The sequence below is a fragment of the Salmo salar genome, chromosome ssa02 (assembly GCF_905237065.1).
Source record: "Salmo salar chromosome ssa02, Ssal_v3.1, whole genome shotgun sequence".
NCBI lineage: Eukaryota > Metazoa > Chordata > Actinopteri > Salmoniformes > Salmonidae > Salmo > Salmo salar.
In genome coordinates this window covers 47,727,429-47,751,398 of record NC_059443.1, presented here as the reverse complement: position 1 = coordinate 47,751,398, position 23,970 = coordinate 47,727,429, and the positions used below count along the sequence as shown (strand labels likewise).

The 23,970-nt window shown below is 42.6% G+C and overlaps 1 protein-coding gene across 2 annotated transcripts; it reads right to left on the bottom strand.

The window, feature by feature from the left end:
- Positions 1 to 2,325: 2,325 nt before the first annotated feature.
- Positions 2,326 to 22,216, bottom strand: serinc2l (serine incorporator 2, like). Of its 2 annotated transcripts, none has more exons than XM_014169511.2 (10): positions 22,116 to 22,216; positions 17,951 to 18,112; positions 13,757 to 13,944; positions 10,360 to 10,439; positions 7,150 to 7,287; positions 6,581 to 6,750; positions 6,280 to 6,370; positions 5,648 to 5,798; positions 5,128 to 5,337; positions 2,326 to 4,798 (listed from the first exon to the last, which is right to left on the bottom strand). In XM_014169511.2, exons 1-10 carry the CDS (start codon positions 22,152 to 22,154, stop codon positions 4,660 to 4,662), a joined length of 1,368 nt encoding a protein of 455 aa, XP_014024986.1. In that variant the 5' UTR covers positions 22,155 to 22,216; the 3' UTR covers positions 2,326 to 4,659. The 2 variants fall into 2 exon arrangements, with proteins under 2 accessions (XP_014024986.1, XP_014024995.1); XM_014169520.2 differs by having other exon boundaries at positions 13,757 to 13,811.
- Positions 22,217 to 23,970: the final 1,754 nt, after the last annotated feature.

Here is a 23,970-nt window from a genome sequence, read left to right as displayed (position 1 = left end):
ATTGAGATTAAAAAAAAAAAATCTGTATTGGACCTTTTATGTTCTTTACATTTTCCAGTTTAGTTTGTCAATATTTTTTTTCTTCCATAAACGTTATTTTTGGTCTCTACATTTAGAACTTTCACGTAGAAATTAAATGCAACAAATGCTTGTCATAGTGCGTTTCCATTGAACTGTGGTGTCGATGAAAACAGCTGGACGTAATGACATCACACCTTAGAAAAAAGGTTTGCGCAAAAAAACTAGAATGTGGAATAAAAATGTGCTTGAAGTGTTCCCATTATCCTACTAGGCAAATTGCTCATTAATAAAGTGGTGACAGCCTGTATGCCCTCCCACCTATCTGTTTCATGTCTCAGGTAGCCCGCAAAAACCTGCATGGATAGAATGCAAGAATCTTCTAATATTTGCCATATTCTAATATTTCTCACGTGCCTACTTATTGCCATAGTAACTTGTACTCACCTAGATCTAGAGCTAAAACAATTTGATGGTGAAACTTAAAATTGCAATTTGAAGTAATTCAGACATTCTTGAAAGTCAAGACAAACATTTTCCAGCAAAGAAACATTATTTTATAGTTGAACAAATGGATTTTGCAAGCAATAGGCATTTAGAATCAAATGTGGAGTGGAGTGTTATAGTTACGGGATAACATCACGTGCCCTGTGTAGACCTACCTTCAAAATTATTCGGCAATAATAATTTATTTGAAAAACACTGTTTCCATGATCATTTGCCGCAATAAAGTTAGACAAAAGAAAAATCCACCCCTGCCGAACCGATCAATGTATTCAATCTTTTGAACATTTCTACATGTGCTGTTTCCATTACGTCGCAATGATTTTTGTTGTTGTTGCAACATTGCTTTTGTCGAATAAACCTGGGTCATTAGATCCCTTTCCAGTGCACAACACACTGACGTCAAGCGCGGCAGTAAGAACGCCATCTGCACCCATTCAACATAAATCTAGGCTATGTTATTACTTCTAAACAAAATAACTTTTTAGGATTCTCACATGCTTACAATGTTTTGATTCTTGCTTGAACAGTCGCTAAGATTATATTTGGTTGTTGTAATATTCATATGTGAATACATACTGAATTATAATTGGATGCATTTTACCGCCGTATCATACTGTGCGGTGATTGGTTAAGACCACCCAGACGGTTAGGTCATGGGCAGTTGATCGTGGTTGGAGATAGGCTAACATGTAGTTGTAGCTAGTTAATAAAGAGTTATGTTAAGAAACATCCTGTAGTTCTGCGTTTTATTATTTTGTACAAAGTGTACAAAACAAAACAGTTGTGATCTTTGCAAAATAACTATTTTGGATGCAGCAGTTGTTAGCTAGAATGTTAACGCTGTAGCAAAAGGTAGCCAGAGCCATTTTACTGTTTGAAGTCTTTTTAAAGAATAATGCAGTTGATTTGCGACGATGACACATACATTATATTAAGCAGGACATTCATACAAGCCTTAAAATCCAATTATAATCCAAAAGTAGTGTGAAATGCACTCATAAGCAACATGCAAAGTCTTTTTGCTGGCATTCTAAACGAACTCCTTGTTCTGCTACCAACTTGCGCGAGTCACCTTTGTGCGGCAATGTTTGTAAACACAGAAAGGGGTCTATGGAAACTTGCCTAGTGTCACCCCATACACCTGAAAAGCAAACACCCTTTAAAACTAGAATTAGGGTTAACCAAGCATTCAAGTCATGTGCTTGGCATTCTGTCATGGACATAATCAACATTTCCACAGAGGCCATACCACAATAGTTAATGTATGAAGCATCACCGGTCAGACAATTGTCATATTTAAGGCATAGGTTTAACTGAAACTATCAATTCAAAGGTGTTTTAATTTGAGTAATGCCAAAAGAAGTCTTTACATCAAGGGAAAGGGATCAAAAATTGGGACTACTTTTACACAACTGGTACCTAAAAACAAAATATTATATCTATGGCAGTGTAACTTAGTCCCATGTTCCTCAGAAACCTTCAGTGACTTCAGGTTCTGTTTTAAATAACATGATCAATGAACATCAAACAAGTGCAGGTTTGATTTTGTACATGATAAATAGACCCTTGGATAGGCTACAGTGAAAAACAAAAAGTTGCAGTGCCCTCTTCTGTCCCCATCCATCCCCAGTTCCTCCTCAGTCTAATCTCTGATTGTGCTGTGAGGACTGTGGGGTCCCCTTACAGTAGCAATCTGATGGAAATGCTATCATAAACCCAGCAAATAGATAAGCTTTCTCTCTCCGGTGAACTTCCCAAAATAAGAGTCCTTTGGTGTCAATAAGGATCAACAGCATACTGTACAATCAACATCCACAGAGGACAGGTTTATTGGTCACATCACGTTCACTCTTCGCAGTTCTCAAGTTTCTCAGAGCACAGGGTAAAGCTCTGAGCAACCTCAGTCCGTTGATTAGAAAATATCCTTAACATTTCTGTAGTGTCTCCTGTGTAGTGTTTTCTTTACTGTTATCAGATACCAATCATATTTAAGGAGCTTCAGTTCCACCTAGTGGGCAACATGAGCACTAATCTTACTGCAATTGTGAAGAAAGCATTATAGATAGTATACTATCAATTTTTTTTTTTAATACCTTCATGCGATTATGTTGAGGATTTTATTGAAAAAGAGAATTTGCAGATACTGTACCTATATAACCAAACTATGAAATTAGCTGAGACACTCCTTGTGACATGCTAGTCTCGCCATCATTTAACACAAAATGTGGAAGCCACTTTAGTGCAGGTTTGAATTTGTATCTACCAGTAGCTCTTTTTGAAATGCATTAATATAAAAAGGCACTCAATGTTGTTGTCCTCAAAAACACCCTTGATAATTCTTCATTCAATACTGAAGGATCATCACTTGAAATCATGCTTGGGTTAATTCATCTGTATGGGCAATGAACCATAATACATTATGCTCACATGCAACATATACTGTACAATACACTGAGTTTCCATGACAGACTGACCAGGTGAATCTAGCTGAAAGCTATGATCCCTTAAATCCACTTCAATGTTTATCAGAATTTAATTATTGTCTTCAATTTCACTTTTAAACAATCGAATTCACAATACTCAAATGTTTCCACTGGGTCAGCAGGTAGCCTAGTGGTTAGAGCGTTGGGCCAGTAACTGAAAGATTGCTAGATCGAATCCCCAAGCTGACAAGGTAAAAATCTGTCGTTCTGCCCCTGAACAAGGCAGTTAACCCACTGTTCCTAGGCAGTCAATGTAAATAAGAATTTGTTCTTAACTGACTTGCCTAGTTAAATAAAGGTTAAATATTAAATTTTTATAAATTACTATAGTTCAGTCAAGATTCTTCAATAGACCACCAATTTAAATATCTTCTTAGTCCAGGACTACGCTTAATCTGTGTCCGGAAAACTGCTCCCAAGCGATTGACTGTATCGGATCAGAATACGTCGCCTCGCTGCAGATACAAGCATGTACTAGCACTGACCCATGACTATGGCTATAGAAGACCCAGAAACAGGGCTAGAGATGGAGCAGAAACAGAGATGTCTTTAGGGACAGGGCATGGTGTAGCACCAGAGTTAAATGGGCTAAGGTTGGGGTTGAGAGCACTGTTGTACCATTTTCACACTCCTGAGCCAAACCAAGCCTGAGCTGTACTGACCTGAATATGCCTCCACCATAGTTTCTGGAACCGTGCTGGAAAGGATCATGTAAAATAAAATATCTGAGCCAGCACAGTACGGTTCAGATCGGCCCTACGTGAATCAGGCATAGTTGGGGTAGAGAGCTAAGCCTTAGGGTGGGGTAGGTAGGAGGTATTACAACTGACCTCCAGGGTTCAGAAATATGTAGTTAGAGCAGGGGGTAGGTTGATACTTCACAGTCCAGTGAGCTTTAATCAGGATGTGGACATATTAGATTATTTCAGTAAGAGGGCTCAGACTCGGAGAACCCCCTCGAGGGTGTGCCCCCCTGGTTTATCTCCCTCACACACCGTTTCTCTAGGGTTCTGGAGAGGGTCACTCTTAAAGCTCCAGAACTGCGGGAGCTCAGCCAATGAGGGGGAATCTCCAACCTCGGGCACACACTTAATACGTTGTGAATGTATTGTAATGTTTAAAAAAAATGCATAACTGCCTTAATTTTGCTGGACCTCAGGAAGAGTAGCTAATGGGGATCCATAATAAATACAAATACAATCAACTGGAACCAGGCCTACTTTAACAACATGGGAATCCCAACTAATATATTATTGTAATTGTGAGGTAATAAGTGCCTGTTATCAAGTGTTTGCTATAGTTCACTAATGTGCATTCTGGGACAAACCGATGCTCATCTCAGAAGATTGTGTTAAGGTAGACAGAGTTAAGTGCAGTTTTGCATATAGGCAAATAAAATAATTGAATGGCTAAATCAATAAAACATTCTCAGTATGGATATTAAAAGCCCCTTAAAAGCGTCCAATAATACCAAACAATGTAGTGATAACCATACCCCATGCAGCCATGGTAGATAAAAGACCTAACATGTAAAAAACAAGATTAAACACACCAACAGAGACCAATGCAAAAATGCTGACTCGTATTTAAAAAAAATTATAAACTTCCACACAACATCTTACAAGCCCATGGTGACCCCATGGGGGGCTGTTTAGCTGAAGTCTCGGTCGGGAAACATGAGAGGGGCGAGCAGGGTCCAGAGGTAGAGGCCCAGGCCCAGCCAACTGGAGCTGATCTTCACCCACACAGCTGGCATACTGCTCTGCATGGCCTGGGTGGTGGTGTCAGGCCTGAGGAATGAAGGGAGAAGGTGTCAGTTTAAAGTGTGGATCTTTATAGTAGATTTCTATCCTTGTCTCACCCCCTTAATTTAGACTGATCTGAAAACACAGAACAGGTCATTGCAACATGGTGGATTAATGCTGCCTATCAGGGATTTGCTTTCGCATAGCTTTCACACAAAGGCTATTAAGATTCACCCAAAGAAATATCCCTCCTGATCCCATGGCTTTCAAACTGACAAGGAATACATATCCAATATCACACCTAGAAATATTGTAAAATGTTCTAACATTTCTATAGAGGAGTGGCTCTGATGGTCAGCTGTTGCTGTACTTACTGGTACCAGTTGGTGAGTGTCATCATGATGTAGAGGGAGGCCAGGCAGAGGTGGAAGTGGAAGAAGGAGTAGCTGTAGGTGACCCCTTCCTCCTCATTATCCACGGCCCGTCGCACACCGTCCTCCCCTACCTCGCCCTCTCCTCCATAACCCCCGCCCTCCTCGGTCTGCATCAGCTTGTTCACCTGGGTGTTGCTGGACGAACGGATACTGGGGGAGGGAGTCAAATCAAGCTTTATTTATACAGCACATTTCAGACATGGAATGCAACACTATGTGCTTCACAGGAAAAGAATAAGAAAATAATAACAGAAATATTTACTACACAACAAACATAAGAGGATAAAAAACAAAAGCATAGCAATAAAAACTGACTAAAAAGCACCCTAAGGTAAAGCAAAGCTAAAAAGGTGTGGTCGGAAAGGAAAGAGAATGGAAAAAGTGAACGAGACAGACAGAGAAAGGGAGAAAGAAGAGAGAAGGGGAGAGAGCATGGATTCAAATTGGAGTAGCTAGCTACCTGGCATAGAGAGTGCAGAAGAGGAAGATGACCAAACCCACAATGCTCTGCGCGTCCCACCACTGCACCTGTCCTGGGGCACTGGTGGGTGTGGGCTCGCTGGAGCTGACATTTGACACCAGACTCAGCAGGCTGGGGTTACACTTACGGTCTGAGAGAGACAGACACAGCAAATCAGCCATAGAATGCAGGATAGTTATGGGGAAGAAAAAAAAAAACACAAAGTGACCTGCAGTCTTGAGGAAAGCAACAGCCAGGGCTCTAAACCAACTATCACAACAGATATGCCAAGTGTCTCTTAATTACAACACTTGAGTGCAGGCTCTTGCAGAGACACCCCAACACCTGTCTGAGCTTATCCACGGACCCACTACAAGCACGGGCCATAAGTAGGACCAGGAGTTTTTCCTGACAATGTGACTTAACAAGAAAACAACTCCAGGCCCTAGTAAATGTAACGAGTTGGGGAAGGTGAGTGAACTACCAAAGTCTGCCAAACTCACCAGTAGGAAACACTCATAGTGCTGCAGTGGTTTGGAAAGCAAAGATAAACAACTGGAGGGAGAAAGTCAAAATGACAACAATGGCAGAAACTCTGTTGAAACTGGAATGGGAAAGAGGCTGAGACTCACTTGGGTTGTTGGTCATGGCGGACCAGGTGACATACATGGTGTAGAGGGAGATGAGAGAGGCCTGGAGCAAACCAGACTGGGGCTGGGCTTCCTGTGACACACAAAAACATAGGCACTGGTAAACACATGTATGCAGTGAAACAAATTCATCATCATGCAATGCATACAATTGTCAACATCGTTATCAACAAAAACTGACTAATAAAAGCATTCCCTTACCAAACAATGCATCAATAATTACTGATAATTGCTAAAACTGCCCTCCTTCTCAAATGAAGGAACAATGAAACCGCCACAATACCTGTACTTTGGGCAGGATGGAGACGATGGAGATGATGACGCTGAAAATGAGGTTGAGGCTAATGAAGACTTTGTGCTCGGTGCAGTCGTTAGGCTGGGTGTAGTAGATGTAGAACAGCACCCCTGAGGTGAAGGTCAGTGCGTAGTGGAGGAAGGTGAACGACAACAAGCCTGAGGGAGAGAGGGGCAACATGGAGAGGGTGGGTAAAAACAGTCATGTATGACAAACACCCCCATACTCTTCAGATGCATATACTCATTCTATGTTCTTCTAGAGCAGCAGGGTTCTTCAATCATGGTCCTGGAGAGCCACAAGGTGTGCAGGCTTCTGTTCCAGTCCATTACTACTAACACCACAATCAACGTATCAAGGTTTGATGATTGGTTGATTGGCTAGTTAAATCAGGTATTAGTATATGGCTGGAACAAATGTATGCACACCCTGTGGGTCTCCAGGAGCAGGGTTGAAGAACCCTGCTGCTCTAGAAGAATTAAACACAGTCATGGTAGTATAACTTCTTGAGCAGCATTAAGGTACTGTGTCCTCTGGAGAAATTACTGTAATTGTACCTGCAAACCAGCACTTTGAGTTGCCCTCTTCGGCATTCCCCACCCATATCTTGTTCCAAGAGTGGGCAAAGTCGATGAGAAGGATAAGCTGGATGACGATGAAGATGAACGAGCCAACCACACCAAAGTAAAACCACACTGCCGGGGGAGAAAAGAGATCAATAAACAAATACAACCAACTTCCTGGAACCCATAGCATGTTGATTGACATCAAGTTTAACTAACACTACGGTATTGTGAGGGGATGAAATGTGAGTTTTCCATTGTTTATAAAAGTATACACCACATGACCAAAAGTATATGGAAACCTGGTCGTCAAACATCTCATTCCAAAATTATAGGCATTGATAAGGAGATGGTCCCCCCCTTTGCTGCTATAACAGCCTCCACTCTTCTGGGAAGGCTTTCTACTAAACTCAGCAAAAATAGAAATGTCCTCTCACTGTAAACTGTGTTAATTTTCAGCAAACTTAACATGTGTAAATATTTGTATGAACACAAGATTCAACAACTGAGACATAAACTGAACAAGTTCCACAGACATGTGCCTAACAGAAATGGAAAAATGTGTCCCTGAACAAGGGTTGGGGGGGGGGGGGGTGTCAAAAGTAACAGTTAGTATCTGGTGTGGCCACCAGCTGCCTTAAGTACTGCAGTGCATCTCCTCCTCATGGACTGCACCAGATTTGCCAGTTCTTGCTGTGAGATGTTACCCCACTCTTCCACCAAGGCACGTGCAAGTTCCCGGACATTTCTGGGGGCAATGGCCCTAGCCCTCACCCTCCAATCAAATAGGTCCCAGATGTGCTCAATGGGATTGAGATCTGGGCTCTTCGGTGGCCATGGCAGAACACTGACATTCCCGTCTTGCAGGAAATCCCGCACAGAACGAGCAGTATGGCTGGTGGCATTGTCATGCTGGAGGGCCATGTCAGGATGAGCCTTCAGGAAGGGTACCACATGAGGGAGGTGGATGTCTTCCCTGTAACGCACAACGTTGAGATTGCCTGCAATGACAACAAGCTCAGTCCGATGATGCTGTGACACATCGCCACAGACCATGACGGACCCTCCACCTCCAAATCGATCACGCTCCAGAGTAAATCCGACCATCACCCCTGGTGAGACAAAACCGTGACTCGTCAGTGAAGAGCACTTTTTGCCAGTCCTGTCCAGTCCAGCGACGGTGGGTTTGTGCCCATAGGCGACGTTGATGCCGGTGATGTCTGGTGAGGATCTGCCTTACAACAGGCCTACACGCCCTCAGTCCAGCCTCTCTCAGCCTATTGAGGACAGTCTGAGCACTGATGGAGGGATTGTGCGTTCCTGGTGTAACTCGGGCAGTTGTTGTTGCCATCCTGTACCTGTCCCACAGCTGTGATGTTCGGATGTACCGATCCTGTGCAGGTGTTGTTACACGTGATCTGCCACTGCGAGGACGATCAGCAGTCCGTCCTGTCTCCCTGTAGCGCTGTCTTAGGCATCTCACAGTACGGACATTGCAATTTATTGCCCTGTCCTCATGCCTCCTTGCAGCATGCCTAAGGCACGTTCACGCAGATGGGCAGGGACTCTGGGCATCTTTCTTTTGGTGTTTTTCAGAGTCAGTAGAAAGGCCTCTTTACTGTCCTAAGTTTTCATAACTGTGACCTTAATTGCCTAACGATCAGCAGTGCTGTTGGTGTCTTAACGACTGTTCCACAGGTGCATGTTAATGAATTGTTTATGGTTCATTGAACAAGCATGGGAAACAATGTTTAAACCCTTTACAATGAAGATCTGTGAAGGAATTTTACGAATTATCTTTGAAAGACAGGGTCCTGAAAAAGGGCCGTTTCTTTTTTTGCTGAGTTTAGATGTTGAAACATTGTTTCGGGGACTTGCTTCCATTCAGCCACAAGAGCTTTAGTGAGGTCGGGCACTGATGTTAGGCAATTAGGACTGGCTCGCAGTCGGCGTTCCAATTCATCCCAAAGGTGTTTCTGTATGGACCTTGCTTTGTGCACTGGGGCATTGACATGTTAAAACAGGAAAGGGCCTTCCCCAAACTGTTGCCACAAAGTTGGCGGCACAGAATCATCTAGAATGTCATTGAATGCTGTAGCGTTAAGATTTTCCTTCACTGGAACTAAGGGTCCCAGCCTGAACCATGAAAAACAGTCCCAGACCATTATTTCTCCTCCACCAAACTTTACAGTTGGCACTACGCATTGGGGAAGGTAGCGTTCTGCCAGATGGTGAAGCGTGATTCATCACCCCACTGTTCCAGAGTCCAATGGCGGCAAGCTTTACACCACTCCAGACCATTTTTTAAATCACTTCAGCACTCGCCGGTCCCGTTCTGTGAGCGTGTGTGGCGTACCACTTCGCAGCTGAGCCGTTGTTGCACTTAGACGTTTCCACTTCACAATAACAACACTTACAGTTGACCGGGGCAGCTCTAAGCAGTGCAGAAATTTGACAAACTGACTTGTTGGAATGGTGGCATCCTATAACGGTCACTGAGCTCTTCAGTAAGGCCATTCTACTGCTAATGTTTGTCTATGGAGATTGCATGGTGGTGTACTTGATTTTATACACCTTTCAGCAATGAGTGTGGCTGAAATAGCCTAATCCACTAATTTGAAGGGGTGTCCACATACTTTTGTATATACAGTGTATAACATTGTGATTATTGTGCTTTGCCTATAGGTTCACTTCTGGCATATTCAGAGTAAAATTACTTTCCCTCTCCTACTTCCTTTATCAAATATCACGTGGCTATTTTCGAATCCATTATAATTTTTAGCTTGGTAATAAATAGGATAAATATTTTAGTTTATATAAACACAGTGCAGACTATATAAAAAAGTAATTGCTTTCTTTCTTGCAGTAAACAATGTGCTAGTTCAACAGAATTAAATTGGCTTCTACATTCTTTGATTACTTCCCAGTAATTGGCTAAAGATAAATATCAGGTTTGGTGAGCCTTCAAAGGCAATTTTTTTGATTTGTCTCATTGTGTTTGTTCACAAGAGCATAAACAGCATACTTTACATATAATAACTCAATCACTATAGCTTGAGGATCTTTCAGAGGTAAAATGTTTTTCACCGATGCACTGTACCTTGAACATGATAATGTTCCTGTTTTGCTAGTCATTTGCCAATGATTATGCCAGTACTGTCAGACGTCACTTGACAGTCATTTAAAGTTGAATCATCAAAGTACCAGTATGGAAGGTTCCATCCGGGATGAAGAAGGCTCCCACAGTGATGCCGACCAGGATCAGAAACTTAAAGAACCAGAAACTGGGGATAAAACACAGGTTTCATCAAAAAAAGCATAGTACGTAAAAACAAAACTGAGTATTTTCATGAGTCGTCTCTAAGAGAAGCCAGTGAACTTGATCCTGAAAGTTATTAAAAGGTCTTATATATGATTTAAATCGGGTACTTTTTTTATGGGGGCAGTATTTGCACGGCCGGATAAAAAACGTACCCGATTTAATCTGGTTACTACTCCTGCCCAGTAACTAGAATATGCATATAATTAGTAGATCTGGATAGAAAACACTCTAAAGTTTCTAAAACTGTTTGAATGGTGTCTGTGAGTATAACAGAACTCATATGGCAGTCAAAATCCCGAGACAGATCCTAACAGGAAGTGGAAATCTGATTTGTGGAATCACCTTCAGCACTTTGCCTATAAAACACACCATGAGTTAGGATTCATTGAGCACTTCCTAAGGCTTCCACTAGATGTCAACAGTCTTTACAAAGTGGTTTGAGTCTTCTATGGTAGAAACTGACCCAAAGAGAGGCTTGGGAAGTTGGTCACAGGGGGAGGGCCATTACTACTATGACGCGGGCGCCCATGGGAACCCTTTTGTTTCCGAAACGTTTAGTAAGACAATGCAATCGTCCGCCTTGAATATTATTGAAGCTCTGGTTGAAAAAGGCCCAAAAGATTTATGTTATACAACGTTTGAACGAACGTAAATATATTTTTTTGCACATTCGTGACGACAAGTCCCGCGCGCTTCAGTACATTATGAGTAGCCTTCGGAACGGGCTAACAAGAAGGAACTATTGGGACATAAATTAACTTTTTCGAACAAAACTACATTTGTTGTGGACCTGGGATTCCTGGAAGTGCCTTCTGATGAAGATAATCAAAGGTAAGGGAATATTTACAATAGTATATTTGATTTGAGATGGTTCCAAGATGGCGCTAACATGTATTGCCTAGCCTATTTTTCTGAGCATACCACGTTGTTTATTGCAAAGTGTGATTTCCCAGTAAAGTTATTTTTAAATCTGGCAATGCGGTTGCATTCACGAGATGTTAATCTATAATTCTTTGAATGACAATATTACATTTTAACAATGTTTTCGAATAGTAATTTTGTAAATTGTAGCGCTGATCCACCGGAAGCATTTGAGGGAAAATATTTTCTGAACATCACGCGCCGATGTAAAATGCTGTTTTTATATACACTGCTCAAAAAAATAAAGGGAACACTTAAACAACACAATGTAACTCCAAGTCAATCACACTTCTGTGAAATCAAACTGTCCACTTAGGAAGCAACACTGATTGGCAATACATTTCACATGCTGTTGTGCAAATGGAATAGACAACAGGTGGAAATTATAGGCAATTAGCAAGACACCCCCAATAAAGGAGTGGTTCTGCAGGTGGGGACCACAGACCACTTCTCAGTTCCTATGCTTCCTGGCGGATGTTTTGGTCACTTTTGAATGCTGGTGGTGCTTTCACTCTAGTGGTAGCATGAGACGGAGTCTACAACCCACACAAGTGGCTCAGGTAGTGCAGCTCATCCAGGATGGTACATTAATGTGAGCTGTGGCAAGAAGGTTTGCTGTGTCTGTCAGCGTAGTGTCCAAAGCATGGAGGCACTACCAGGAGACAGGCCAGTACATCAGGAGACGTGGAGGAGGCCGTAGGAGGGCAACAACCCAGCAGCAGGACCACTACCTCCGCCTTTGTGCAAGGAGGAGCAGGAGAAGCACTGCCAGAGCCCTGCAAAATGACCTCCAGCAGGCCACAAATGTGCAGGTGTCTGCTCAAACGGTCAGAAACAGACTCCATGAGGGTGGTATGAGGGCCCGACGTCCACAGGTGGGGGTTGTGCTTACAGCCCAACACCGTACAGGACGTTTGGCATTTGCCAGAGAACACCAAGATTGGCAAATTCGCCACTGGCGCCCTGTGCTCTTCACAGATGAAAGCAGGTTCACACTGAGCACGTGACAGAGTCTGGAGACGCCGTGGAGAACGTTCTGCTGCCTGCAACATCCTCTAGCATGACCGGTTTGGCGGTGGGTCAGTCATGGTGTGAGGTGGCATTTCTTTGGGGGGCCGCACAGCCCTCCATGTACTTGCCAGAGGTAGCCTGACTGCCATTAGGTACCGAGATGAGATCCTCAGACCCCTTGTGAGACCATATGCTGGTGCGGTTGGCCCTGGGTTCCTCCTAATGCAAGACAATGCTAGACCTCATGTGGCTGGAGTGTGTCAGCAGTTCCTGCAAGAGGAAGGCATTGATGCTATGGACTGGCCCGCCCGTTCCCCAGACCTGAATCCAATTGAGCACATCTGGGACATCATGTCTCGCTCCATCCACCAACGCCACGTTGCACCACAGACTGTCCAGGAGTTGGTGGATGCTTTAGTTCAGGTCTGGGAGGAGATCCCTCAGGAGACCATCCGCCACCTCATCAGGAGCATGCCCAGGTGTTGTAGGGAGGTCATACAGGCACGTGGAGGCCACACACACTACTGAGCCTCATTTTGACTTGTTTTAAGGACATTACATCAAAGTTGGATCAGCCTGTAGTGTGGTTTTCCACTTTAATTTTGAGTGTGACTCCAAATCCAGACCTCCATGGGTTGATAAATTGGATTTCCATTGATTATTTTTGTGTGATTTTGTTGTCAGCACATTCAACTATGTAAAGAAAAAAGTATTTAATAAGATTATTTATTTCATTCAGATCTAGGATGTGTTTAAGTGTTCCCTTTATTTTTTTGAGCAGTATATAAATATGAACTTTATCGAACAAAAAATGCTTGTATTGTGTAACATGATGTCCTAGGAGTGTCATCTGATGAAGATTTTCAAAGGTTAGTGCTGCATTTAGCTGTGTTTTGGGTATTTGTGATGCATGCTAGTTGCTTTGAAAATGGCAGTGTGATTTTTTTTGGCAGGGTACTCTCCTAACAATCTAATGTTTTGTTTTTGCTGTAAAGCCTTTTTGAAATCGGACAACGTGGTTCGATTCAGGAGAGGTGTATCTATAAAATGGTGTAAAATAGTCATATGTTTGAGAAATTGAAGTTATAGCATATAGAGGTATTTGTATTTTGCGCGACGCGATTCCACTGGCTGTTGACTAGGCAAGCGTCCCACGTTCCCAGACAGGTTAAGCAAGGCGCTTAAGCCACCACAACACCTATTCTGCAGGCGCCCAGTGTTGCAGCCCCCCGCTCCAACCTGTATATGTGTCTTTCAGAGAGGCTGGGAAAAAGCCAAAGTCAAATTTTGGTTGGACCTTGTGTACAATTGATGAATAAAGTGATCTAAATCTTAATTGGAGCTCACCCATTCTGAATGTCTGCACGCGGATCTTTGCTGCTCTGGACGCGGACCATGATGGCTGAGAAGAGGAAGAAGAAGCAGGTCATGGCGAAGCACATGCGGTACACCGACTTGTAGCCCACAATGACATCACAGTTAAACTGGTTCTCCATGCCTGGTATGGTGCTCGCACCCTGACAGAAGCCTGGGATCTAGAAGGGGAAAGGACAAAAAGGGCATTTCAATGTCATTTTGAGTAGCGTTTCTAAAAAGACATCGTCACAGAAAGTGCTAGAAGAATTTTTTGTTTTACTCATAGGAAATGAATTCAGGTGTTACGCTCTTAAGTCACACATGTTGACATTGTCCGACAAATACTTACGCCACACACACTAGTGATGCACAACCCGCAGTCCCCACGGTTATATACACGGGGCAGGCGGGTTTAGGGTCATGAAATGTTGTGTAGATAAAGGGCAGGTGGGTGGAGGTCAGGGCATACAATTTTTTTGGTCCACCAGCCACTGCGGCAGGTAGATTAAAAAAATCTACCGACCACTCAGATTTTTCACCAGCCCCCCCCCCCAAAAAAAAACTAATTGCACCAACAAAACACACAAAAAATGATGAGCATGCTTTGTAATGTTTCTAAAACAAATGTATAACCAGTAAGAAGTAATGTGGTATATTGTTTAATTTAACTTCAGTGTTCGTACAGACAGTGGCAAGTCAAATTCAAGGACTTAAGTACTTTTTCAAGCACTAGTATTTATTTTCAAGGACCATCAATTTGTAATAGTTCCTATTATGCAATTGTTTCTAGTCGCCACAAGATCGCAGTATATCGCCACAACCTCATGAAAAAACCCAAATTAAGTTAGTATTTATCACGCATTTATATTTCTGTTCAGTGTACATGATAACATTAATTTGTTTTTATATTTAAATTGCCTTAATATTTGACAAAATGTTATGTCCCACAGACTGTCCCAACACATAATGACATGAAAGTGAAATCTGACAGTGTAAAAGGCACTTAGAATATCATTTTAGAGTCAACTATACCCATTTGAAGAGAAACAGTTTATTAATGTGTTTAATAAGATTAAAGATTCTTTCAGGGAACCCTATTTACATTTTAAGGGACCCCACATGGGTCTCGGATCCCAAGTTTGGGAACCACTGTCCTACTAACCTCTCCCTGCTTGCTTCAATGCTTCCTCTTCCTTTGCATCTCATTTGCCTCCTTCATTGCAGCCTGACTCACCACTGTCTGTCTCACTACTCTCTGTAAATAAAAGGTATTTTGTTATGAGAAATTATAGTAGCCCATCTTTTGATTATAGCTAGCTTAATTTCAGTCAACTTCTCCTGCTGAGGTCAGGCTCCATTCTACGTTAGCTTCTAACTTCATCCTTCTGGCCAGCTAGTTATAGCTAGCTACCTGGCTAATAGCCAGAGCCCTTGAGCTACCTAGAAAAACAATTTAAATTTTTTCAATTGAACCTTTATTTAACATCTGACTGAAATATCAGTGACTATTTACCAGTTGTACACTCATTCTCCAAGAGTTAGGGGGTTTTTGTTTGGGGGATGTCTGTTGACACGGCATGAGTCGATGGATGTTAAAAAATTCCCACTGTCAGCGGCGTCTCTCTGCCACTTGCAGGCCTGGACTGAGGTAGTTCGTTTCACCTCTCGGCCCATGTCGTGGGCGGAGTTTCCCGTTGGACAGTGGTGAATGAATGCACTGCTAAACAAGGCAAATCCGGGGTAGCAGGCGAACATTACGAACAGACATGAATCATTCATGATTCCACTCGTTCGCAAAGGTAGGCATGATTAGAACTCAGATCAAAAAGCCTTTGAGCATTGATCAATGCAATAATAAATGGGTAAATGATAATTAACAAAATAAAAAGATGAGTAAACCCAATTTCACAAATAAAAAGATGCGTAAACGACATTTACCCTCCACTAAATCCCTGGTTGGGTCTGGTAAAACCCATTCATAAACATCAATGCCAGGCAGGATTAAATTTGCCTGGAAGTTTAGCTATCGATGTTACATTTGGCAGCACTTCAGTCAGTTCTGTACCTGCCTGGCTGAGTGCCAGTGTGTTTGGAATGAGCAAGCTTGCAAGACCAATACATTTTTCTAATATTTCTCATATTAACGTATTTGATCGTTTTCTGTTCTCCTCACATTTTAATTCAGTTACTTCTCAAGTACAAATTTGAGACAATGTCAGATTTTCAAGGTATTCCAGTACTTGAATTTCAGCGTGCCAAATTCATTAAGCACCTTGTGCGAACCCTGACATTTTTTGTGTCCTTTAACCAAAATATCACAGATGAGACAAAAAAATGTCAGGGTTCGCACAAGGTGCTTAAAGTACTTGAATTTGGCACGCTGAAATTCAAGTACGGGAATACCTTGAAAATCAGACATTTTCCTCAAATTGGTATTTGAAAAGTACTTGAAATAAAATCAGTGCCAGATTACCGTGGTAGCGACTCTAATCATGTTTGTGTCTGTGAGATTGAGTCTGACTAGTAGAAGAAGCGTTGTATTCTCTTCCCGAGCAGTTGAAACTCAAACAGAAAAACAACCTAGCTTGTGAACAAAACTATGTATACTAAACAAAAATATAAAACGAAACATGTAAGATGTTAGTCCCATGTTTCCTGAGCTGAAATAAAAGATCCCAGAAATGCTCTATACACACAAAAAGCTTATTTCTCTCTAATGTTTTGACCAAATTTCTTTACAGCCCTGTTAGTGAGCATTTCTCCTTTGCCAAGATAATCCATCCACCTGACAGGTGTGGCATATCAAGAAAATGATTAAAACCACTACGGGATCGGTCCCCCCCGCGGGACGGTTGAGCTAACGTAGATTGTAAGTATCAAAAATAAATAGCCTAACTGCTTTTGAGAACAGGCAGAAAAAAATTATGTGGATCCACTGAGGCAAAAAGGACAAAGTTAGAGTTTAATTCAATAAGAGAAAACCTGTGAAATGGAGTTGAAAATTAAGAAGGGTAGGCCAGAAAAGTAGGCTAATGTTTGGGAAAGATTGTTAAGAGGATGATAGCAGTGCCTATGTTGTGTGTGATGATTGTCCTATACAAATTTGACAGTCACAAGACAGGGACTTCAATCAAATAGGCCTAGGGAACCATAGCCTACTGTTCAGATGGGTTTAATAGAAACTGAAATCTGGACCCTGACTGAAGGGCTATAACCTCTCATATAGTCTTAATATTAACTCCTGTAGAATTAAGAATTTATTGCAGTAAAATTATACACCAAATGTATATTTTGAATGGGGAGTGGAGAATAGGATTTCTTTCTTTCAGCATCTTGAGAAAATACAAATGCGTAGTCAGGGACCATCTGTAGAGGTGCTATCTTTATCAGCATTATAAAAGCTGATAGCATTTCAACCACATAAAATATGTATACAAGCTGAATTGAAATCTTATCAGAAACATTCTGGGTTGTTTTCACAGCTTCGATTCCTTACACCGATCAAACTTATGCAATTTTGCAGAGAAAATTGCTCCCATTTTCTTTTGTTAATGCACTTTCTCCCCGGTCCCTAAATGCATGTGCTCCGTGAAAGAAGTAGAGATGACAGAACACTTTACCGATATCAACTAGATTGAAGTGTCCATTCTATAATTTATGACATTATTCTGGTCTAATTTGACAAGTTCACTTACAAATAGCCTACCAAATTGTTGGAAATTATAAGCAGAAACATATCTAAATTAGGCAACAACAAAAAAATCCTGCACCCCCTGTCAAAAAATCGTTACACCATCTTGGACTGTAGCCAAAGCACATTTTCGATATTTGCAGGATAGGGTCGGGTGCGGGCCTCAGACATTCACTTAATCACATATAGTCGGGTGGTTGCGGATGGTTTATTAGCAATTGCGGATGGATTATCACTACAGTCCCTGGTTCGAATCCAGGCTGAATCACATCCGACCGTGATTGGGAGTCCCATAGGGCGGCGTACAATTGGCCCAGCGTCGTCCGGGTTTGGCCGGGGTAGGCCGTCATTGTAAATAAGAATTTGTTCTTAACTGACTTGCCTAGTTAAATAAAGGTTAAATAAAAAAATGTAACTGTGTAATTGCAGGCAGGTGCGGTTGAACAAACAGCTGAACAAACAGCACCACTAACACACTGACAGGAGTGTCTTACTTTTTGGAGCTGTGCCTCCATGCCAGGGAGGATCATGATGACAGACACCAGGGTCCCTAGGAGTAGAAAGAAGGAGAACACCAGCCGGGTGACGGTGGAGTTTCTGGAGGAGGGACAGCAGCCACATAGCAAACACGGAGCGGAGCCACACAGACAGGAGGCCTAGTGGAGAAAGAAGTGAGAAAGGAGAGCACACATTGAACAGTAGCCTGGTGGAGGTTCCAGAATGAATACATCTGTACAACGTTGTTAGTCACTTGTTTTATGAACAGACTGTATGCTAATGTCTTGGTGGAATCTCAGCAACAAGACAAAATTATACATGGAATCATATTGAAGGATTGAAGGAGGAAGTCATTCCAATCCAAGATGGTATAGCAGTCGGGCGTGTGTTTGTCTTGTCCCGTGTTAATTAGTCTGTAAATAGTCTGTTTTTCGTATACATTTTAATCTCACTTTCCATCTACGGACTAAACATACTTTCCTGCAACCCGCCTCACCCAATGTGGTACAGATCTGGTATTTGTTTTATACCTTATAACTGGAACCTCCATTAGAAGCTAGCCAGCAAACTAGCTACTAGTCATTGCTTGCCACTGCTAGCGGTCTTCACCTTCAGCTCGGACACCACCCAGCTTTAGCTCAGACAATTACCTGCCAGTCTGCACAGCGCAATATCAACCCAGAGCATATCAGACTGCTTTTCTCCACCACATCACAGGATTCCTGCCGCACGCTCTGGACCATTACACCGGATTATCGCAGCTAGCTAGCGGCTACAGTTGTAACCGAGTGGCTACTGTTGGCTAATGCCTTTGTCCTGAAGCAAGCAGCATTAGCCTCGAGCTAGGCCCATCTCCCGGCCAGTCGACGGAGTACACCAGCTAATTCTTGGGCTACAATACCTCTTTTGCCAATTGGCCTGGACCCTTTATTGTCAACACGGAGCCCCGCCGATCCATCACGACTGGTCTGCCGATGTAACCGCCCGATGTGGTTTCAACAGGCTTTTCTGTTGCTATGTCGCTGAAGACCCATCTGCTAGCCCCGGCCCGCTAGCTTTCTGAACGCCGTGTCTCCCGCTCGCCTAGCGTAGAAGCGACTACCGAACGGCTCCTTGACTCACCTATTGCTGCTCATTGGACCCTATGATCACTCGGCTACACAGCTGATGCCTGCTGGTCTGTTCATTAACACTGTAAATCATCATGTTTATCTGTCGGCCCCAGCCTCAAACTCAGGTCCTGTGTGTACCTAACTGACCCTCTCTACCATTCATCGCCACTTACGCATTGTTGTCTTAGCTCACCCGACCAACACCCGTTATTGCTTTATGCCTATCTCTAATGTCAATATGCCTTGTCTACTGCCGTTTCAGTTAGTTATTATTGTTTCATTTCACTGTAGAGCCCGCAGTCCTGCTCAACATGCCTTAGATAGCTCTTCTGTCCCACCCCCCACGCATGCGGAGGCCTCACCTGGCTTAACTGGTGCCTCCAGACACAAGCTCTCTCATCGTCACTCAATGCCTAGGTTTACCTCAACTGTACTCACATCCTACCATACCCTTGTCTGTACATTATGCCCTGAATCTATTCTACCACGCCCAGAAATCTGCTCCTTTCATTCTCTGTTCCCAACGCACTAGACGACCAGTTCTTATAGCCTTTAGCCGTACCATTATCCTACTCCTCCTCTGGTGATGTAGAGGTTAACCCAGGCCCTGTAGCCCCCAGTTCTACACCCATTCCCCAGGCGCACTCATTTGTTGACTTCTGTAACCGTAAATGCCTTGGTTTCATGCATGTTAACATCAGAAGCCTCCTCCCTAAGGTTGTTTCATGCACTGCTTGAGCACACTCCTCCAACCCTGATGTCCTAGCCTTGTCTGAATCCTGGCTTAGGAAGGCCACCAAAAATTCTGAAAACTCCATCCCCAACTACAACATTTTCCATCAAGATAGAACTGCCAAAGGGGGCGGTGTTATAATCCACTGCAGAGATAGCCTGCAGAGTTCTGTCTTACTATCCAGGTCAATGCCCAAACAGTTCGAGCTTCTACTTTAAAAAATCCACTTTTCCAGAAATAAGTCTCTCACTGTTGCCGCTTGTTATAGACCCCCCTCAGCCCCCAGCTGTGCCCTGGACACCATATGTGAATTGATTGCCACCCATCTATCTTCAGAGGTCGTACTGTTAGCTGACCTAAATTGGGATATGCTGAACACCCCGGCCGTCCTACAATCTAAGCTAGATGCCCTCAATCTCACACAAATTATCAAGGAACCTACCAGGTACAACCCTAAATCCGTAAACATGGGCACCCTCAGATATCATCCTGACCAATTTGCTCTCCAAATACAACTCTGCTGTCTTCAACCAGGATCTCAGCAATCATTGCCTGCGTCCGTAATGGGTCCGCGTTCAAACGACCACCCCTCATCACTGTGAAACGCTCCCTAAATTATAATCGACCTGGCCCGGGTATCCTGGAAGGATATTGACCTCATCCCGTCAGTAGAGGCTGCCTGGTTGTTCTTTAAATGCTAGTTCTGAACGTCACATGCTAATGTAAAAAGCTGGTTTTTGATATAAATACGAACTTGATTGAACAAAACATGCATGTATTGTATAACATAATGTCCTAAGATTGTCATCTGATGAAGATCATCAAAAGTTAGTGCTGCATTTAGCTGTGGTTTGGGTTTATGTGACAGTATATGCTAGCTTGAAAAATGGGTGTCTGATTATTTCTGGCTGGGTACTCTGCTGACATAATCTAATGTTTTGCTTTCGTTGTAAACCCTTTTTGAAATCGGACAGTGTGGTTAGATTAACGAGAGTCTTGTCTTTAAAATTATGTAAAATAGTCATATGTTTGAGAAATTGAAGTAATAGCATTTCTAAGGTATTTGAATAACGCGCCACGGGATTCCACTGGCTGTTACGTAGGTGGGACGAAATCGTCCCACTGGCCCTAGAGAGGTTAATCGGTAGCGACCTTTTTTGGGGGTCCTACAATAATCGGTATCGAAAAATCATAATCGGTCGACCTCTACACTCTACTCAGCAAATTGGATGTAGTCTACCACAGTGCCATCCGTTTTGTTACTAAAGCCCTATATACTACTCACCACTGCAACCTGTATGCTCTCGCTGGCTGGCCCTCACTGCATATCTGTCGCCAAACCCACTAGCTCCAGGTCATCTATAAGTCTTTGCTAGGTAAAGCCCCGCCTTATCTCAGCTCACTGGTCACCATAGCAACACCCACCCATAGCAAGCGCTCCAGCAGGTATATTTCACTGGTCATCCCCAAAGCCAACACCTCATTTGGCCACCTTTCCTTCCAGTTCTCTGCTGCCAATGACTGGAACGAATTGCTGAAGCTGGAGACTTAGATCTCCCTCACTAACTATAAGCGTCAGCTGTCAGAGCAGCTTACCGATCACTGCACCTGTACACAGCCCATCTACCTCATCCCGTAGTATTTTTGCTCTTTCACACCCCAGTATCTCTACTTGCACATCATCATCTGTACATCTATCACTCCAGTGTTAATGCTAAATTGTAATTATTTCGCTACTATGGCCTATTTATTGCCTTACCTCCCTAATCTTACTACATTTGCACACTGTATATAGATTTTGTTATTGTGTTATTGACTGCACGTTTGTCTATCCCAAAAACAACTTCTTTTTTTTGTCGCAATGCTTTGCGTTATCTTGGCCAGGTCGCAGGTGTAAATGAGAAGTTGTTCTCAACTGGTCTACCTGGTTAAATAAAGGTGAAATAAAATAAATAAAAAATTAACACATTATGAGACAGAGAAACTATGGAGCCTATGGATCAAACTGAAGGCGAATAATCAAAACATTACTGGGTAATGGTAACTGAAGCAAAATACTAGTTATCTTCGTATTTATGCCAGCAAGCAAACATGTCTAGCTAGCTATAGGACCAGAATATGGGTTTACAGGAGACGTTGAATATGGCGATAAAGGAGAAGCGCCATATTCAACGTTTCCTGTAAATCCAGATTCTGCTTTCGCTAGCGATACGACGTTCTAGCTTGCTAAGACCATTGACCAATTGCTAGCTAGCTAACCCCGATGTCACCAAACACAGAAACGGCAGCATGAAAGGATTTTGTTGTGCTACTTACACAGCTAGCAAGGGAACACAAGGCCATGCAAGCCCCCATTTTCTAAGCGATGTCCTCTTCTTCTCTGGTATTATGGCGGTCCACAAACAAACGTTAAAGGTGCATGCCGCCACCTACTGTACGGGTAGTGAACGAATTAAAATCCATTGCTGGGAAAGGGGAAAAAATATTCATAATTCAATACAAAGATGTAATACATCATCAGGGGTTTCAGCCATTACATTCACCACATTTGGCTCCATGTAAACTACAATTCCGACGCTGTATTAACGTTTAGAAACGTCAATCATTGCTTTCTAAACGGTTTTCTAAACATGCTAATATGCTCCCCTTAAAAAACATTGCAGTTTTGAAACTGCAGTAAAAGTGCAGTAACTGCAGTCCACTGTGGTATTTTAGATGCAGTAATTGCAGCATACTGCACTCTAACTACAGTTATACTGCCCTCTGACTGCATTTGTTTTGTGTGTAAGGGCCTTATCTTTCATGTCAGCGAGAAATAAGCTTAATTAAATAGAAAAATACACTTACTGTAGGAGTTTTGCACAGATCCATACACTGTGTGTTCTAGGTGACCCCAGTTGACGAACTACAGTTCATCCCCAATTGACTTACACACAGGTGTGCGGAGCACACTAGATAGCTAATTAGCATAGGTCGTGGCCTATGTCTTCCATAAACCAGCGCTGCAACATGGAGATAATGGCAGTGTGTGAACACTAACCCTAAACCAATAAAGGTGTGTAGTAATTTACCTTTAGTTTTTTTTTATTACTTCTCGCTGATATGAAAGATACTTTCCTTGTGTTTCCAAAACAGTACCGCAAGCAATGCATGCTACTGTTTAGAGCAAGTTTTGGGGCTCTTAACGAAACTCCCCCAGACAGAAGATCCTATGACAATAGGTTCTATAGTAATTAGCGTCTATGAATGGCGTAGTCAAGACCCTGTTGGCGAGTAACATTTACCGGTGTCTCTAATCCAACTACCATGATTTCTTCAACATTACTCCCTTCTTCCACTCTGGAAATAAATTCCAGAGGCTCCGTAAGGAGGGTGTGACAAAATTGCGGAGCCTCTGGAGGCTTGCAGAGGCCAAATCAAGTTCTATACCGCAGCGCCTCCAAAATTTTGTAAAAGGCTCTACATGGTAAATCCAACATCCGCAGTTGGCGTACAGCATTTACTGTGATGTGGCCTTGCAGAAGTCAGATCATTCATACTTCTTGCGCTTCTGGGAGCTGTCATATGCATCCAATTAAATTGGTCTGCACTGCACCACTCAAAGTGATTCAGGGCTAATCCCTATAGCCATCCAGCTAATTACAAGCAGCTGGCTAAATGAAAAGACAACACCTACCTCTTCTCAGATGTTGGAGTCCGTTTCCCAGTGCTTGACATAGGAGCTCAGCCAAGATAGCATGAAGTAAAAAATCTCCATCCCAAATCTCCCCATTGCCCCCCAACAAAATGTGCCTACGTTTGCCAATAACGTTTTTAAGCAGCTTTTTTAAGTCTTAACGGTCAGTAAACATTAACTGCATGCCTCTGAAATATTTTCCTCAGGGTATTTATTTATTTAGCCTATTGTTTATATGTGTATTTCACACTATGTTGAGGTAAAAATCTGAGCATAATGCTTGTCTGGATGTAAACCCCAATACATGCACGTGCTTCTACCTCTGCATTGCTTGCTGTTTGTGGTTTTAGGCTGGGTTTCTGTACAGCACTTTGTGACATCGGCTGATGTAAAAAGGGCTTTATAAATACATTAGATTGATGTTCATGTCATCATCAATCACCTGCATTACAGTAAAAAAATATAATGTATGTTTTAATTGAATATTAAAACATT

What these genes read in the sequence shown, in the direction of transcription:
- serinc2l (XM_014169511.2), bottom strand. Translation starts at nt 22,154, where the DNA reads ATGGGGGCTTGCATGGCCTTGTGTTCCCTTGCTAGCTGT. An exon ending in CGTGCAGACATTCAGAATGG is followed by an intron (nt 10,440 to 13,756) that starts GTGAGCTCCAAT and finishes TTTTATCCCCAG; the next exon opens with TTTCTGGTTCTTTAAGTTTC. An exon ending in TTCTGCACTCTCTATGCCAG is followed by an intron (nt 5,338 to 5,647) that starts GTAGCTAGCTAC and finishes TCCCTCCCCCAG; the next exon opens with TATCCGTTCGTCCAGCAACA.